The sequence below is a fragment of the Phascolarctos cinereus genome, unplaced genomic scaffold (assembly GCF_003287225.1).
Source record: "Phascolarctos cinereus isolate Bilbo 61053 unplaced genomic scaffold, phaCin_HiC Scaffold_5;HRSCAF=322, whole genome shotgun sequence".
In the NCBI taxonomy this organism is placed as follows: domain Eukaryota; kingdom Metazoa; phylum Chordata; class Mammalia; order Diprotodontia; family Phascolarctidae; genus Phascolarctos; species Phascolarctos cinereus.
The window spans coordinates 419,140,595-419,160,898 of NW_027555958.1; the positions used below are offsets into that span (position 1 = coordinate 419,140,595).

The window sequence follows — 20,304 nt, forward strand, 5'->3', positions numbered from 1 at the left end:
CATTGTATCTTCTGTAATCCTCTCTATTCTCTGTTTGGTCATATACTCTTTGCCATCCATAAATTTGAAAGGTAATTTCATTGTTTCTCTAATTTGCTTATAATGTCACCTTTTATGTCTAAGTCATGTATACATTTGGAATTTATCTTGGCAGATGTTTTTAGTTCTTGATCCATACCTAATTTCTGCTGTACTGTTTTCCCAGCAGTCTTTTGTCACATAGTGAGTTCTTGCCTTTAAAGTACTGCTTATTATTTTAAATTTTCTTTGTGTGTATCTTGTCTCCACAGCCAATTTGTAATGAGGCTAAGGGAGGAACCTCATTGCACTCTTCTTTTGTGTCCCCTACACTGACTAGCTCAGATTTATGTACATGGTAGTTGATAAATACTGAGGGCCCATGATGAGAACTGGCTAAATCTATCCTGTGAAAGTATATACTTTCAAAAATATTGTGCAAGTTATTTACTTTAATGTGGGAAAAAGTTCATCCTAAAGTTCATCCTTAATTTTATAATTTTGTGCCTGTTTTGTTTTACATTTTCAGGGCTCTTGGGAAAGATCCTAATTGCCATCCGAGATGCAGGCTTTGAAATTTCAGCTATGCAGATGGTAGGTATTTTGCAATGAGTGATGACTTATTTAAAAATTATTTCCTTTCTGATTTTATTGAATTTTTGCATGGAACATTATTCATGTGGACAAGCAAATTCACTTCATTAAAAACAAATTGCATTTACATGTAAAATGGGTTTTAGTTAGAAATGTATCTTTCCTCATATGTCCTTTCACTGTGATCAGCAAGTGTTATCTGTAACTCAGAGCAGTTGTTCTGTTTACAAAGTATAGGTTCTATCCTAGGGTTGTTTCTCAGAAATCTCAGCTTAGCTTTTTCCCCTTGCCAGGAACCATTGCCTGGAACCATCAGAATTTTGATCATTTTTTCCCTAACCCCCAGGGTCTTCCCTGAGAATTTAGCTCATGTATAGATCTTTACAGAAGGTTTCACAGAGTCTAACTCCCATGAAAGCACTCAGGTTTGGTCTTGGAATTCCTCTATTTGTCTAGTTTTTCTCAGTCTGCTATTGTTATTCCATTAGAGATGGCTTGTGCTCCCCTCCTCCCCTAATCTCCTTTTTTATTCCCTGTCTCACATGAAGAGGTAGCCCTTCTCCTCCTCAAGGAAAATCCCTTTACATGCACAAGCCGATTACTGCCTCTGTCATCTGCAGTCTCTCACTCATCTTAGGTCTCTCTCTGTCTACCAGCCCATTCTGTGGCTTACAAACATATCCATCCCTTTCCACTAGCTGTGATCCTATCTCTCTCCTCCCTTTCATGGCTAAACTCCTTGAGAAGGCCACTTACAATTACTTCTTCCTCTTCCTTTTATCTTGCTTCAGCCTCCCGAAAATCTGGCTTCCAATCTCATCATTCCCATGAAACCGCTCTCTCCAGCATTAGAAAGGATTTCTTAATCCCCAGATCTGGTGGCCTTTTCTCAGCCTCTTTCCTTCTTGTCCTTTCTGCTGCCTTTGACATAGGTGATCACCATCTCCTCTTTGGTAGACTCCTCTCTAGGTTTTAGCAGCACTGCTGTCTTCCAGTTCTCCTCCTCTCTGCCTGGCTACTCCTTCGTAGTCCTTTGCTGAATCTTCATCTAGGTTGCACCTGCTAACCGTGGGTGTCGCCAAAGTCTCTTCTCTTTGCCCTCTAAACTTACTCATGTATAGCTTTTCTCATCTCCCAGAGATTTGATTTTCATTTTAGCTCTTTATTCAGTGCTAATGTTTTTCTTGACCTTAAGTCTTACATCTCCAAATGTTTATTAGATATCTTGAACTAGATGTTCTGTTGACACCTGAAACTCAGCATGTACAGAGCTGAACTCATTATATTCCCCCCACCAAAACTCTCCCCTCTCCTGAACCTCCCTGTTACTATAGAAGGCACCATCATCTTTCCAGTCATCTAGGCTGGCAACCTTGGTCTCCCCCCCCCACCACTCCTCTCTCTCACTCACTCGTGATATCCAATCTCTTGCAAAGTCTTTTTTCTGTCTTTGCAGCGTCTGTCATGTACGCCCATTTCTCTCTATTTACACAGCTACCATCCTGGATCAGACCCCTGTTACCTCTTCTACCTCTTCTACCCTGTTAACTTCTGCTTAGTTTCCCCACCTCAAGTCTCTCCCCACTGAAGTCCATCTTCTGCTTCACTGCCAAAGTGATTTTCCTGAAGTGTAGGTCTGCCCATGTCACTTTCTATCCATCCCTGTCCCACTCAGTAAACTCCAGTGGCTCACTGTCATTTCTAGGATCAAATATAAACTCTTCTGTTTGGCTTTTAAAACCTTTCATAACCAAATCATATCAATAAAATAGAGGACTAGATACTTTCTTCTATCCTCCCGAACTCTGAAACTTCTCCAAAATTCCATGGAAGAGATAAAATAATTTCAGCTGTTTCTGCCAAGATACCAAGAACCCCAATGTGGTAACAACCTGAGGAACTACCAGCAGGGAAGGCTAATCCTTAACTCAATCATTCAGCACGCCCTCCTCCAGCACTACCATACCCTGCCTGACTTACCAAAGACAGGCCAACCACTGCCTGATTTCCCTTATTGTTCTGACTTGAGATTTTCAGTCTTTTTTTTTTAAACAAAATAAAACAAAACAACTTATACATTTTTGCTTAAAGTCATTTGTCCCAAACCACACGATGAGGCAATGGCAGAGATAGGCCTATAATCTAGGCATTTAACTTCTGACCCAGTGGTCTTTCTATTATACCACACTTACTCTGAAAAAAGTTTGGGTAGGTAGCTAGGGACTCTTCTTAAGGCTTAGGGTTCAAATAATGTTCCATTAGCCTCATGTATACCATTTTATGAATCAGTACATTCACTCATTTATACTCTTACCATTGATGTTAATTTGGCAAATGAATGCTTCTCATGAAGTGGGGTTTTATTAATACATTTCTATCAGGTGTTGCTTCCAGAGAGTATTTTATTTAATTTTGAATTATGATTCAATTTGGTTTTAATATAAATAACATCTCAAAGGAAAGTATTCCATCTTGCATAAAGGTAGAGTTTTAAATTTGACATTTATTTTTTAATTAATTTGTCATTCTTAATTTTTGTTCTAGTACAATATGGACCGAGTTAATGTTGAAGAGTTTTATGAAGTTTATAAAGGAGTAGTAGCTGAATTTAATGTAAGTATTAGAACAAATATAAAATATTTGTAATAAACACACACAAACATGCTGAAAATATTGTGCATATGTAGCCTGAGGGGGATTTATTGTGCTTTCAAAATAGTAATAACAAAATCCAACCATCATCAGTTAATAAATATTTAGCTCTTACTGTGTGCCAGGAACTGTGCTAGATGCTGGGATACAAAAAAAAAATGCATAAAATAGTTCCTGCCTTCATAGATGTCACAGTTTAATAGGGAAGACAATACATAAAAAGAAGCCGAAAAGTGGGTATGTAGGGGGAGGGGATTTAAGGGATTCCAGGCTCAGGGGCATGATGAAGTCCAAGAGTGAAACTAGCTGGGTAATGAGGAGGTGGGCTGTCCTGGCTCATGCCCTCCTTAACTGTAGGATCTGGGAGGAGCTCTCCACTGTCCACCCTCCACCCTCTGCAGTCAGAGGCAGGTGGTACTGCCTGAGCAGTTTGAAGTGTCAGGGTCAGTGGGTTCTGTAGGAAGATGAGATTCCAAGGATTCGTTGTCCAAGCTGAGGAGGGGAGCTCTGAACTTGCTGTGGTGGCTGTGATGGCCTGGCAAGAACTTTGGAATGCTTGTGTATTTGGCTCAGTGGATAACAGTGATTGTGTTGGCTACTCAGCTACTGGAGTGTGACTGCACGTAAGACTCCAAGGCACGGACGGGCTGGTAGAGAGGCCCAGGCTTGCCGTGCTCTGGATTGTTGGGGTGACCGGTTGGACGCACAAGGCAGCAGAGCAAATGACACTTGTCTGAATTTGGGTGCTCCACCACGGCAAGGCACACCGAGACACAGCAGGCAGAACACGTCAGCAATGCCAGTCCTTCACCGTGGCTGGAAACGCGCCAGTGCGTGTAGCAGTGACTGTGGAAGCAGGAGGACTATGCCTGTGCCTGAAGTGGGCTTGAATACAGGAATGCCTTCTTCATGTGTCTATACGGTATTATAACAAAACTGGAAGCATGTCAACAGTGTGCTCATGTCCTAATTACACCATATTGTGCTGTTAAGCAGTGCAGGGATATCATCAAAATATCTCTCCCAAAGTCTTTATTACATAACGTAATAAATGAAATTGAGGAATTTCTAAAATCTGAAGAAGAAAAAGTTAAAGACCTTGTGGTCACTAAAGTGTTTACTTAGTTGAAAATTCAGAAATTATCCCTAATAAAATAGATGACAGAAACAACACTGATGTTGCAAATGATTTTGGTTTTCTTTATTATTAAATTTTATTTTTAATAAAGAAAAATTGATTTTCTCTGCCTCCTCCAACCCCTACTCCTAATTGGAAAAATGCCCCAAAACAAACTTGTAACAAATATACATAGTCATGAAAAATAAATTCCTGCATTGGCTGTATCCAAAAATATATCTCATTCTGTTTCAAATGATTTTGAAAAGATGATGAGCATACTTAGATAGGAATTGTGAAAAGGCTTTTTTGAGTGTGACAGCATGAGTCTAGCCAGAAGACAAATTATGCCAAAACAGAGTAATTTAAACAAGCTAAAGTTTTCATAGCTATCCTAAATGAACATCATCTCCCATCTTACTTGAAAAAAAGTATAAACACGATTCAGAACCTACACATAGCAGTATATGTAGTATCTGCTGCCACTATAAGAACCCTAGGGGGAAAAAGATATATTTATCAAGGAATAACTCTAAGGGCAGGCATAAAATTTCACCATGGTGGAAGCTATATGAAAGACCTTTTAAATATCTGTGGAGAACCATTAGAAGGAGCTTTCTGTATTGAGTTGTTATACATGGTGGAAACAAAACAAAAAATCATTGAATGACATTGACATATTAAAGCAACAGAAGAGAAATATGTAGAACAGAAAAGCATATCAGAAATTCTATATTTGCTTAGTCAGCTATCAGATAAAAAGAAAAAAAGCCAAAAGGTTAAGGTGATACAAGAAGCCAAAGTAGTACAAGTAGTATAACAAATAAAATAATTTAACGTCGATTTAAAAAAAACAAAACTTCACTACAGATACTTGAGAAGTAAAGAATTCAAGGCAGGTGAAAATCTCCTAAAAAGAAGGATATGGAACAGTTTTGGTCATCTATAAACAGAACTCATTATCCTTCTTCCCAACACCCCTTTCCTTTCCCAAACTTTCCCGTCAAGTACACCATCATTCTTGCAGATTCCAAGACTTACTACCTTTGTGTCATCTTCAGTTCCTCTCATGCTCACTCCTCATATCCAATCTGTTGTCCAGTTTTGTTTCTATCTTCACAGCACCTCCCTTCTTCCCATTCACACAGCTGTCATCTTGGTGCAGACACTCATCACTGTGTGTCTAGACTATTACAATAGCTTTCTGGTTGGTACATGGGATCAGATTTGACAAATGTAACTGAAAGTGGTTGACCCCCTGTACACAACCTGTGAAAGGACTAAAACCAGAGAATAGAATCAAAAGGTTCTCTGTGGGTGAGATCTCAACCAACAAGGTGGTAAGGAAGTATAGGACAAATAGCTGAGTCATATGGATTTATTTGGGAAAATGGAAGAGCTTACAATGGCTTTTCAGAACCCCTTCATTGCCATCAGAAATTACAGAAGGGTTAGAGCTGAGACTTACTGGTCAGTGAAGATTTTATAAGGAAATTGCTGAAGCTCTACAATTTATCCTTGAAGGCTGTAAAAATTTAGCACCTAGAATTATACACTATCACTAGCAGCTCCCTATCTTTCATTGACAGACAAAAAAATTCCCATGTTTAGAATAAAGTCCTCAAAGCATCCTTGAGAATTCAACATGTAAACTGTACTAGAACTAGGATATTATCACAGGTTTGAACTGTTGCTTATAGTCACCTGTACATGACATTGATCAGCGAAAACTTGAGATCAATGTTTTTAATAGATTTGATAGATTTCCGCAGTACAAAATTGGAGTAGCTAAGTGGCACGGTGAATAGAGTGCCAGGCATGGAGTTAGAAAGACTTATCTTTGTGAGTTCAAATATGACCTCAGACACTTATTAGCTATGTGATCCTGGGCAAATCACTTAACCTTGTTTGTCTCGGTTTCTTCATATGTAAAATGAGCTAGAAAAGGAAATGGCAAACCACTCCAGTATCTCTTCCAAGAAAACCCCTGTTTTCTCCAATGTCACGAAGAGTTGGACCCAACTCTTGGTCATGTCAACTCTCTATGACCCCCTAACCCCTGTCCATAGGGTTTTCTTGGCAAAGATACTGGAGTGGTTTGCCATTCCTTCTTCAGTGGCAAACAGAGGTTAAGTGGCTTGCCCAGGGTCACACAGTTAGGAAGTATCTGAGGCCAGATATGAATTCAAGTCTTCCTGACTCCAAGCCCAGTTCCCCATATACACTGCAACACCTAGTTGCTTCTTAACAACAACAAGCCATACCAAATATGTATAATATCCAAATTACGTGAAACAAGAAGCTTTCAAAATATAGGAACTTAGAGGAGAACAGAATCATATAGGAACAAGATGATGTACAAATCATCCCATTGTCCCGTCTGCTGCAGTTGTATTGAGGGTGCTTTCAGTGAGCCTACAGAGGATGAGCTTATATCCTAATTTTTTCAACTATGAAAACTAGATATTTTATTCATTTGTAACATAGTCTGTATACATAAAGAATAATAGCAGGATATAGACTTGCCCAATGACCTTTTCTATGTGAATTCCATTGAAAAAGATGAGAAAAAATATGATGATGATGGATAACATCATGTTTAATAGTCCATTGAAAAACATACCAAATAGCTGCTTCATCTCATGGAGACTTTCTCCAATGATATCAAAATATCATTTGGACTCAATATGTATAAAATTCTTTATGACCATCAAGGAAGAATAGAGAAAAAAAGATTTGAGCTTGAATCCAGAAATCACATTGAATCAATGGACGCAGTCAATACTTGTCAGTAAACATTCTCCAGGCAAGACCCAGCAAGAAGAAATCTAAGGCTATATATGAGGAGACTAACTGGCATACATACTCCCAGCTTGATGACAAGAACACATTTAAAGTGATTAACACCTACTCAATACCAGTCTTAAACTATGTTTAAGCATGAAAAAAATGGATGACAGTGTGTCTACAATGTGTGTGAACAAAACCCCAAGATAGCTTTAGAAAGACTTGTCAAAAAGAAGGAAGAAGATTGATAAATGTCCTCAGAGGACATGAGAAATATGTAAAGACATTTGGAATAAATAGACATCCCCGCACAAAATGATAAGAAATGGAGGCAATAGGTATGTGCCACTGACCAATCAGCTGTAACTAAAAATGATTTCTCTCCAGGCAGAGCCTATGAAATGGCTAAGCCACATGAGTGGAATTAACTGAAGCAACCATACTTGAGTAAAGACATGTCAATCTAATGACTGAGCCATGTAGATTATTAGTAGAAATTAAAAGATTCATGGTAGCAATTCAGGATCAGCTCATCAGCACTAGAAATTACAGAAAGGTAATCCTTATGAAGTTTAAACTTATTGATTGATGCAGACTATTTAATGAAGTGGTGGAGTCTGTGTGATATATCACTGCAGGTTGAAAATGTTTATCATCAGCCAGGTATTATGAAAGACATGATCACATGACTAGGGTTATATACCGGAAGATTGTTGTCTTTTAAAAAAACTAACAGAAATCCTTATACTACAAATACAAATTGCATTAACTGAATATGTAATTTAAAAAAATAGAAAACCAAAAAATAAACTCAGAATATGCACAAGAGAGGATTTTTTGAGAATTAGATGAATTGGAAACACAGAAGTCCATGAAACCAATAAAACTGAAAGCTGGTTCTTTGAAAAGATTAATAGGATGGATAAACATTTAACCAACCTAATTTAAAAAAAAACATTAAATTAAAAAAAAATTAACCAGGAAACTTAGAACAAATAGAAAAGAAAAAGAATTTTCAGAATTTGCTATATACAAATGCCTGCAAAGCTTAGAACTTAAAAAAAGATTATCTACAAAAATATAAACTATCCAAATTGATTTAACACCAGGATCTTAATGAATCTAATTTCAGAAAATGAAATTGAACTAGCAATATATAAACTACCAAAGGGGAGAAAAACTTACTTGTCTAGATAAGTTTGTTGCTGAATTCTATCAAATGATTAAAGAATATATAATACTTAGACTACACAAATGATTCTCAAAAATTTCAGAGGAAAATACTCTACCATACTCTTTTTATGAGCCATAGTCTTAACATCTAAACCAGGAAAGGATAAAGTAAAAAAAAAAAGAGAACTTTAGGTTAATATCATAAATGTGTATTGATTCAAATTTTTTAAAAAATGATTACAAAATGCTACAGTAATGTATCCCCCAAATCATTCAGTAAGACCAAGTTAAATTTAAAATATGGCTGCAAGGACAGTTCATCATTAGGAAAAATTAATATAACTAATTACATTAAAGTTATCTAAAACCACATTATTATACAAGTGCTTATAGGAAAAAAACTCCACCTTTGACAAACTATACTGATCATTAACATTCTTTTCCCTACAAAGCATAACCATAGAAGAATTCTAGTATGATCTAGAATAAAAATTTAACATTTTATTCAATGGGAAAACACTAGAAGATAGCCCCACAAATTCAGCAGCCAGGCAAGGATATCTCTTTTCTTGCTATTACTTAACATAGTTCTAGAAATGCCAACAAAATCAGTGAGACAGGAGAAAGAAATTAAAGACATAATCATTGGGAAAGCAGAGATAAAATTACTCCCATGTGCTAATGACATCATGGTTTACTTAGAAAATCCTAAGGGATCAACAAAGAAAGTAATTGAGACAACAGCTTTGTTAAAGTGGCAGATTACAAAATGAAATCACAAGAAATCAACAGCATTTCTGTATATTTCAGGAGTTAGTGAACTATGGTCCATGAATCAGATTTGGCTAGCTGCCTGTTTACATGTATATAAAAACTACTTTTAGATTGTGGACCGTACAAAAACAGGAATTGGGACAGATTTGGCCAATAGGCTGTATTTTGCTGACCTGTAACACATTTCAACAACAAAATATCCAGGAGAGAGTAATAGAAAAGGAAGTTCTATAGAAATAAACGACACCTTAACTAGAGGGAGAATCAGTATTCATGACTAGACTATTTCAATAAAATAACAGTACTACTGAAATTAATTTGTAGACTATTGTGTCTATATCAACCAATACCAAGGAAATACTTTATAGAGATAGACTGAATGACAACAAAATTCATTTAAAGTGACAACAAATCTGGAATATTAAGAAGAATAATGGAAGAAAGTAGGCCAGAAATGGAAGAGCACATCTATATCTTAAAGCATATTATAAAAGAGTAATCATCAAAACTGATGCTGGTTTAAAAAAAAAAATTGAAAAAGGAAATCAGTGGAACGGACTCAACAACATAGAATCAGAAATAATTGAACTCAATAAACCAATGTTTTGTTAACCTTGAAACAAATTACCTAGGAAGGAACTCTCTCATTGAAAAGAATTGCTAGGAAACCTAGAAAGAAGTCTGGCAGAAATTAGAGTTAGGCCACTAGCTTACACAAACTACCATTAAAAAAACCCTTAAAATGGACTTCATGAACTGCATATTAAAGGTCATACAATTAAAAAAAATTAGAAGAGACCCAGTTCAGATACCACTAACAACCATTGTTTTGGGTAAATTTATAATCAAACCATAGATAGAGACAGTTACAAAAGACAAAACAGATAATTTTGGTTAGAATAAGTTGAAGTTTTACATGCACAAAACTAATGCTGTTAAGATAAGAAGAGAAGCAGTCAACTGGAAATATTTGTATCAACTATCTTTGATATCTAAGATATGTAGGCAACTAACCAATACATAAGATCAAAAGCCATTCCTAGTAGGTAAGTGGTAAAAATGATGTGAAGTTTTCAAATAAAGAATTGAGAACAATTAACAGCCATATGAAAGGATGCTTTGGGCCACTAATAACAAGATACATTTCAATCAAAACAACATTGAACAACAAAACAATTGAAATTGAATGCTGAGAAATTATGACTAGGGTTGGCCCAAAAGAAGAAAATGGGAAGATATGTCTACTTTTTTGGGGAGAAGTTTAGGGATATGACTGTGGTACATTGAATGTAATGTCAGGATTTTTGGTATGTTGGCTAATTTTGCAGAAGTTTTTTTCTTTGTTATAATGGGTGACCTGAAGTAGGGATAAGTATATATGCATAGATGATGGAAAAACAAAAAAATTTGAAAAAAATTAAAGCAAATTCCAAAATATCCTTGATTCTGAGAGTCAAAGGTGAGGAGATAGGTCATTCCCGATGTGCAGTATCACTCATGAAAAAGGCACATTTAAGAGATGTATAAATAGCACGTTGAATTGTAGAAAGAGCTGTTAGGCCTGTTTGCCTAGAATGTGGAATTCACGAAGTGTGGTGATATGAAATAGGTATAGAAAAGTGGTCTGGTGCTAGATCATGGGCATTTAAATGGAAAATATTTGTAGTTTATCATGCAATCAGTAGGAATCCCCTGAAGGTTTTTGAGTAAAGAATCAACAATTCTATGTCTTAGGAATATTAATTTCCAAGACAGGACATGAAGAGCCAAGGACTGGGGGCATATCCTTAGGTGATTGCAGATGATCAAGTCTAGGAGAATGGTGGTGCCATCAACAGAAGAAAAGTGATTTGTGAAATTGACAATGATCCCTTTCTTTTTAGGAAATGGTGACAGAAATGTATTCTGGTCCTTGTGTGGCCTTAGAGATTCAACAGAATGATGCTACAAAGACATTCCGTGAATTCTGTGGGCCTGCTGATCCTGTAAGTTATGTCTTAAGAAAAAGTGTGAAAAATTAAAAGTGAACATTATAACTACTAAAATCATCATTACAAATACAAAATATCTTTACCTTAGTTTTTGGTGTCTTGATGGAGCCATGTTTTGATTAGTCATGCAGACTATAAACTCCATTTCTTTTCATATTGACTCATTCAGGTTTCTGCCTTTAAGAGGATTCACTCAACACCTTGGAAGCCTTCCTCTTTTGCTTTTAATATCTTGGGGTTACCATTTTGGGTGTGCATTTACTGTCTGTCATTCTGGCTACAAAAGTGATCTACCTACTTTTACAGTCATACATATGTTCTTGGTAGTATTTTTGTATGCTTTTTGTATATAAGCTATCAGTGGTAACATGCTACAAACTATTCGCACCCAGCATGGAGCTTACAAAGTGGGGAGGTATATGCTTATCCAGCATGTTAACCAGTATCATGGAATCAATGGTGAAGTTCTCCAAATGCTCCTATTCAGATATCACACTGGGCTGATTTCATCAAACCTCAGAATGCTATTTTACTCTTAAGCAAAACCCACAACAAACTGTTCAAAGCAGAGGAACAAAGTAGGTGAAAGATGCCCATTGACTAGACTAGAGAATGAAGTTTCATAAGAAACCTGTCAGGCTGTCAGTGCGTATCTTCCGTATAGATGGTACAGATCAATTGTAAGTCTCTGGTCATGAGCACTCAAATGGGCAGGAGCAAGAAATTGACCTTGATTGAATTTGTCCAAATTTTGAATTGCTTTCAGAGATCACAGATTGCTCATTAACACAAGTGCCCTTCATCAAAAATATTTTCCCACTGTAGTTATTTGGCTATTAAAAGTAACTAACAACCCATAGGGCAATGGATACATGGAGGATATCGATGACAGTCTGTAAGAAAAAAAAGGAATCTTTTTTACATTTAACTACATAAATAAAAAATGACATGTCAGAATATTATTCAAAATGCAATGTTATTTTTACTTTCATAACTTGAGAATTAAAGGTTTTTCATGCTTTGATAGCATACAAAATAAAATCTCGTTGAATATTATTAAAATTTGAAAAAAAGACAATTTTTCTTAAAGCTTGAAGTTAGCAATTATCATATCTTTGCTAGCTCACCTACATGAATAAATTATACTAGCCCTGAAATACAAAATGTGTTAAGTGCTTTCCTTTGGCATGGCACTGTCCTATGGCTATCATTTTTAGACTGCAAAAAAGCAATGGCAAACAGATCCAGGACTGAAGCAAAATGATGTATTACTCCATTTTGAATCAAGAAAAAGGCCTCGGGTGAAATTTCATAATTTAACATTCTCTATCATTCTTTTTTTTTTTAAACTTCCTTTGGGTTTGTTTTTCAGGGTATTTTTTTTTCTAACTCTATGCTACGGGGAGATGCTTTTGTTCTCTTCAGATACAAAAAAAAAACAGTAGAAAGCGGCAAAAATATTTAGGGATAAAGAATATACCATTAGCAAGTGAAAGAGTGGCCAGTGAAAATTTGATAGGCTTGACTGGATAATAATCATGTAGCTCATGTTTCTGGGTGCTTTGAGTTTTACAAAAAGCTTTCCAGAGGATAGACCTTCCATGTAGATGGGACAAGTATTATAATCTCCATTTTACAAATGAGAAGCTGTGGCTCATAGTCATTATCAGAGCTATGATTCAAACCCAGGTCTTCTGACTCCAAGACCAGTGTTCTTGAATTTTGGAAGTCATACTGGTTTCAGAAAATGATGAAAGAGTGATATAGTTTTCCTTTAGTTTTAGGTTTACTTGGTTTTCTTTATTTTCATCTTACTCAAGAATGATTGAACTGTCTCTAAAGTCAGTCAATAACATTTGTTGGACACCATGGTGCATTGTGCACCAAATGGAGACCTCGTTGGGAGGTGTGCGTGTGTGTGTGTGCACACACACGCGCTTGTACAGCAATGAAAGGGTGATACTAAGTAAATGAACAATGCAGTCCTCAGTACGCTGTCAGTCTAGTTGGGAATTCATAATTTGTGAATATGAAAAATATTTTGAAATGCTGCTAAAATACCACTACATCTAAGCTCATACACTTCTCTCAGAATTTGTCAGTGCTGAAAAGTAGTATTGAAAAGTGCAGAAAACAGACATCTCAAAATAGACTAAACACAGAAAAATGATGATGCTGGAGATGCCAAGTGACTTGTGTGAACTTCTGGCCATTGTACAGTTTGAAATACTATTTATGTCATGTTTTAGAACTTTTTAAAAAGTTTATGCTGATGGAAGCCTGGGATTAATCAGTTTTGATATCCTTAAGGAAGTATAGTTTGAGCTGAGGTGTGATGCAGCACATAGAAGATAAGGAAGGCCTTTTAGGCAAAAAAATGACATGAATAAAGACAAAGATTAAAGACTATGCAAGTAGCATATAATTGACAGCAAACAGATTTACTTAGCTACAGGGCAGAGAATAGTGGAAATGAAAGGGTAGAAAATGAAAGATAATTTGAGGGGAGCAGGCTAGGGAATGTTATTAGAAATAAGTTATAGAGATCTTTAAGATCAGGAAAAATAATTTGGAGTCCATATAGTAAGAAATAGGAAGCTCTGCTGTAGGTCCTTGAGCAAGATCAGGATGACTAGAAAACATATTAAGTTCTTCTTGAGACTTTGTATAGGACAAACTCGACTAAAAATGCTGGAGATGGTGGATTTTGCAGTCATTGAGGGTCTAGACTACAGCAGTCACTAGGTTAGTATAGCACAACTTCTGGGACTTTCCCAGCCTCTCCTAGCAATATCAAGCTGGATCTCTGGAACTGGGCTACTGTGTCTCCTCAGAAACCTGGAAGGGGGGGAGAGGGCATGGTGTTTTTCTAATGTTACGGCTCACAAGCCCCTACCAGAGTACTTTCTCTTATGATTATCAGTTGATAGCAATTAGTCAGTGATTTTTAAGTATGGTGGTATCATTAGTACAAAATGCCATTGTCCCACCAAAGTCTGTGACATACCCTCCCCCAAATACATATAGAAAGTCCCTGGGAAAGGAGACTCAAACTTAGCACATGTGGCAAAAAGATAACACAGGTCCTGATGTTCCCGTTAGGTTTGGTATCGTCTGTTTTTGCCAGGCAGAGCCATGATGATTTTGATAAACATTCCTCTATGAAAGAATTACATCAGTATATGTAATAATATAATTATAAAATTGTCAGTTTGCTCTTGTCTTCTTGTAAATATGGTGTTTTTCACTGATTTTCACTGGTTGTCACTGAGAGACCCCACTCTCCCCTGAACATCTTCTCCACTGTAGGTTTGCCTCCTGCCTGTTTGATGACTTCTTCTCAGTCTATTCTGCTGGCTTATCGTCCATATTAATGCCCCTAACTGTGGGCATTCCCTAAGGTTCTACTGTAGGCCCTTTTCTCTTCTTCTATACATTCTCTTAATAAATAAACTCATTAATTCTCACGGGCTTAATTATCATCTTTATGCACATGACTCACTGATAAAGCTCTATGTACATATACATATGTGTATGTGTATATATGTTTATATTTATATGTCCCAATTCTCCCCTCCAAGGTTCATTCCCAGAGCATCAGTTGCCTATTTAGTGTTTGAAAGTGGATATGACAGAGATATCTTAAACAAAATATATCTAAAGCTTTCTCCCCAGACATTCTCTTCTGAGCTTCCTGGTTTCTATCAAAGGCACCACTTACCTTCCAGACTCCCAGTTTCATAACCTTGGCAGTAACCTCATCTCACTTTCCCTTAACTCTTCATCCAGTCAGCTGTCCAAGCTTGCTGACTCTAACTTCACAACTCCTTTCACATCCAGTCCCTTCTGTCTGCTTCCAAAACTCCCACCGCAGTTCAAGCCCTCATCACTTGTTACCTATGTTACTACAACAACCTCTTGTTTAGTCTGCCCTCCTCATCTCTCCCTATTCCAGGCTATCCTAGACACTGCTGCCAAAGTAATTTTCCCTACATGCATGTCTGACCAGGTGATTCTCTTATTTAATCAACCCCAGTGGTTTCCTATTGCCTGTAGCATCGTATATCAGCATGTCTGTTTAGCTTTCAAGCCCAGCACAGTTTTGGCCCAACCTAACTTTCTGGCCTCATTGGAGATTAATGCCCCACCTGCACTCTGTGAATTAGCCACAGTGGCCTTCACGTGTTCCTTACCCATGATGCTCTATCTCTCAACTCCATGTCTTTACACTTGCATTTCCATATATTTAGAATGCAATCGCTTCTTATTGTGTTCAGTAGGGTCCCTTCTTCCTTTAAAATATAGCAGCATCTTCTCTGTGAAGCCTTTCCTGGTCCTCCAATGGCTAATGCCGTCCATCCTTATATTTAACTACTCTGTATATTTTTGTATTGATTAATTTTATATTTATGTTGTATATACTTGTGCAGTTGCCTCTTCATTAGAATAAGCTCCTTCTTGGGGTGAGTGGATACTGTTTCATTCTTTGTGTTTGTACTTCCAATACCTAGAACAGAGCCTAGCATATAGTAGGTACTTACCACTTATTGATAGACTGATTAGACCATGGTAGGAAAGCCAGTAGTACTGACGACCTTTTGATCACTTGGTATAAGAAGAGTGAATGTTAGGAAGGACCGTGAAAGTTTAGCGGACAGGGCCGAGTTTGCATTGGATGTCCTTTCCTATCATCATTGTGAAGTGTATGTTTTTGGCGGTGTTCATAGATATTTGTCCTAAACTTGGTCTGTGGCTTGATTGCTATGGGGTCCCCACATAGTATATATTAATGCAGAAACAAGTAATGCCGATAGGTCTGAGGTAAAATTTGAGTAACATATGCTGAGCTCCCTTCTATATCTTGTCTCTGAAGGAAGAAGAGTAGTCATGCAGACTCTCATCTCAAATTTTAGACCATTTTAGTTACCATTCTCTTAACTGTCTTAGATTTCATTATGTTTTTTAATGTGGCAACCAGATGGCGTATATTTTAGCCAGATGAGAGTTCCTTCTTCTAATATCGATATTCTTCTGGTCATGCCACAGAACTTCTAGTCATGGGATTCCACAGTCTTTGGCTTGAGAGGATTGATGTCAGTGATTGGAAAAGTTACAGAAGATGAGAAGATGTGTATAGGTTGTCATCTGTACCATTAGAGGAAGTATTGACATCAATGAAATCTACTAGAAATATTATATATACACATATACACAGGCGTATATACACATACATATTTATATATAGATATGTGTGTGTCAATACATACATGTATATATAACTAAGTATATATACATATCTGGATATGTGCACTAATATACATTTCTGTCTTTCTATCTAGTCTCTCCCCTCATCTCGCTATGTGAATTTCCCTGTTTCCTTGTAGGATTGAGGTGCAGTGAGATAGTCATCTCTATAAATCGTCTCAGAAAGGGAGGTGGAGCGAGGGAGGTGAGAGAAAGCTGACAAAGGAGCAACTACTGGCAAACAGTTGACTGATCATCGGTCTTCTGTAGAAAGGACAAAGTTCTGCTTTGAGAAGCCCCTCTTGGTATAAAGCAGAAAATAGGTGTGAGGGTATTGGAGAAAATATTTTTCTTGGTTTTTTTTTTCCTTTTTTTCACCCTCAGCATGTACCCTGGTAGGAGATAGATGAAGTAGGAAAATGCATGAGAAAAACCTGTATGTTTCTTCTGTGGCATATTTTGCATTCATTAATCTCATATACCTTCTGGGAACCAATGCTTTTTGTTTTTTAGCCAAGAGAACAATAAAACATGCTTGTTGTTCAGTGAGAGGAAATCTAGCATATTTTGCAAAATCCCACTTTTATAAGTGAACTAGTGCTGAGAGTGATGGAAAACTTGGTAGGCCTTGCCAGAGCTCTTCCCTCAGGCCTTTCTTAGTTTCAGCCTAGGAGAGGTCCATGGGCCCCAGACTGTGCTGGGGTTTGGCAAGAGGGCCCAGGTACGTTGGCATCCTAAATGTGTAGGACAGTTAAGGCCCTTCGGTTATTTGTGGCTTCCAGGGAAAACTAATTGTCTTCCCAGCACTTAGCACAGTGCTGACACATAATAGGCCCTGAATAAATGTTTGTTGATTGATTGATTTCATGAAACTCAGTTTGCCTGAATGGAAGAATCAGTGGCATTGAGCAATAGTGTTACATTTCCCCAACCTCTGTCCTTCCTTCAAGTTTCCTTGACTGTTATAGGAATTCTTTCAAGATTCTCAGGCCTGGATTTATGATCTCATTTGTATGTATGTGTACTTTCACCAGTTTTCAACCTTTTCAACCTTTGTCAATTCTCTTCCATAAGACATCCATAGGAAAGCTATCTAAATATACTGGAGGTCTACACTTGTTTTTTATTTGTTTTACTATTTTGTGCATTCCAATACAATATTCGTACTATCTGTTACTCTTTTCTCTTATACCTAACTTTCTGGTCTGAGTTCCTGATATTTTCTTAGTGATGTTTTTGAAAGCATTGTCATTGTATTCAGATAATTTAAGGACTACTATGTGGAGGAAAAAAGTCTTTTTTTTTTTAAACTTGTCTTCAAACAGAAGAACTAGAACCAAAGAGTAGAAATTGTAGGATGACAAATTTTGGCTCCATGTGAGAACTGTCCAGTTTTAGAATGTGCTTCCTTAAGACACATCGCTTTTCCCATCCTTGGAGGTGCGCAGGAAGAGCCCAGATGACCAGATTTTGAGTCGGTCAGTCAGTAAACATTTATTGAGCACCTTCTCAGTGCCAGGCACTGTGCTAAGCACTGAACATACAGATAAGAAAATGAAAGGCAGTTTGTGTCCTCGAGGAGTTTGCAGTCTAATGAGGGAAGACAACACACAAAAGGAACCTGAAAGGGGGAAGGGGAGGCTGGAGGAGAAGGAATCCAGCTCAGGGGACTTGTGAAGTCCAGTCCAAGACGTACAGCTGGTGAGAAATGAAGAGTTAGCCGGCCAGGAACCTTCTTTCAATGGAGACTTTGAGAGGAGTTCTTTGCTCTACCTACCAGCCCTCCAGCCAGAGGAGCAGAGGGTACTGATGAGGTGGCTATGACTCCCAGTGCTGATGCAGCCTCTCAGGATGATGATTTTCTTGGTGATGAGGTCTCCTGGAAGCATGATCATGGTCCAGTGCAAGAAGTGCAGCTGGTGGGAAACGTAGAAGTTGTTGAAACAATTCCTCCTTGGGACAAAGTGTTAGCCTAGATGACCTCTAAGTTCCTGCTCAACTTTTAAGAATTTCTTCTCTAAGCCAGAAGAGCAAGTTATACAGTGACAACATTATAAAGGGGGGAAAAACAACTTTGGAAGACTTAAGATTTCTATCAGTTGTTTTTTGAGGGGTGTACTCTTTCAGAGTGAGGCTATCTCCTTTTCAAGATTCCAGGAGTCCTCCTGAAGGACTGCGTGTCTTTTCTTGCTATTGACTTGAACCCTCAGTTCAGTGTTTTTCCCCCTCCAATCATTAGCCATCAGGGATTTGAAGATATAACAAGAACAGAAGTACCAACATTCACACACACACACACACACACACACACACACACACACACACACGCAGCACACTCTCCCATACCACCTGTGACTATAGGGAGTGTGGACTCAGACCTAATGCAATTTCTACAAAGCATCCAAATGTGACTTTGCTTTTGGATAACTCCTAGTTTCAACGTATTGATTCTAACATACTGTCTCCTGGTCAGACCTCCTCTGCTGCCTTATATTCAGTTTTTAGATGCTATGAATGATGCCACAAGAATGAACAGAATCCAGTGGACTGCTCACTCCACCCAAATGATATTAAATGTCTATCACATGGTAGGCCTCACAGAGTTACCTGTGGCACGTGTGTGTCCCCTCGAACCAAATTGACAAGCCGGAGAGTGTCCAGAGGAGGGCATTTGGGATAGTGAGGGAGTTTCACGACCATGCCATATCAGGATCCTTTGAAGAAAGCAAGGCTTATTTAACTAGAGAAGAAAGGATTTAATGGGACATGATGAATGTTTTCAGTTGTGTGAAGATCTGCCGAATTAATATTCCTGTAGCACAGGTATATTCTTCCTTTACTCAGGTTGCTTCAGTGACTTCCTCTTTGCTTCTGGGATGAAGTGCCAACTGCTTTGTTTGGAATTTAAGATCCTTTACAGTCGGGCTCCTACTTGCCTTTTCAAGCTGATTACATAATTACTCTCTTTCTCACACTCTACTTCAGCCGTTGTTTGCTGTTCTGTTTGCTGCTCTCCCTATATGGCGTGTACCCTGCCCCCTGCAAACCTCTGTACAGTCTGTCTGGTCCCTTCTCCCCTCTGACCCCCACCTCCAGTGCTCTCCCGTCTTGATTCCCTGGTTGTTAGTTTCCCTCTCCCCTTGTTGTTGTTGACCCTATTTATATCTTGTTTTTCATTCAATTGTTTCATAATGTCTAACTCTACAAGACCCCTTTTGGGGTTTTCTTGGTAAAGTTATTAGAGTGCTTTCTCATTTCCTTTTCCAGTTTATTTTGTAGATAAGGAAACTGAGGCAAACAGGGTTAGGTGACTTGCCCAGGGTCACACAGCTAGTGGGTATCTGAAGCTGGATTTGAGCTCATGATGATGTCTTTCTGACTCCAAATCCAGTGCTCTAACCACTGCCACCTAGCTTCCTCCATTACTTTGCTTATCAGTATACATACTGTATTCCTTCTGCCCATTCAAATGTAATCTCCTTGAGGACAGGAACTTTCTCGTTTTTGCCTTCTTATCTCCAAACACTTAGCACAATGCCTGGTTCAGAGGTCAGCACTTAGTAAGTGCTTATTAAATCAAAAAGGAATTAGACCTGTTCTCCTTATTTCCAGAGGGTGGTCAGAAGGGGCAGAGATGCAGATTTAGGTTGATTGTAAAGAAAATATGTTAAAAATTGAAAGCTGTCTAAAAGTGGATTGAGTAGCAGACTCCCCCATGATAGAGGTCATCTGCAGAGGACTAGATTGTCACTCCTTAGGGACATGGTGGAGAGGATTCTTGTAGAAGTAAAGTCTGGAGTCAAAGGTCCTCAGGAACTGAGGTACAAGGAAGGGTTGTAGTACCAAGACTGGTGAACCAAGTCCTAGAACAATAGCGAGAGAGTCCTATGGCTAACATCTAAACAAAGGCTAAAGTTACATCTTAGGGGATTGAATTAACAGTCATTATATATT

At 37.9% G+C, this 20,304-nt stretch overlaps 1 protein-coding gene across 4 annotated transcripts in view; it reads left to right on the forward strand.

The window, feature by feature from the left end:
- NME7 (NME/NM23 family member 7) overlaps positions 1–20,304 on the forward strand; it is a 177,985-nt gene that overhangs the window by 78,668 nt on the left and 79,013 nt on the right. For all 4 annotated transcript variants that reach the window (XM_078156505.1, XM_078156506.1, XM_020974713.2 and 1 more), the window contains 3 exons: positions 548–612; positions 3,157–3,225; positions 10,999–11,100. In XM_078156505.1, the coding sequence (XP_078012631.1) occupies positions 548–612; positions 3,157–3,225; positions 10,999–11,100 (236 nt within the window). The remainder of the gene's footprint in view (positions 1–547; positions 613–3,156; positions 3,226–10,998; positions 11,101–20,304) is intronic.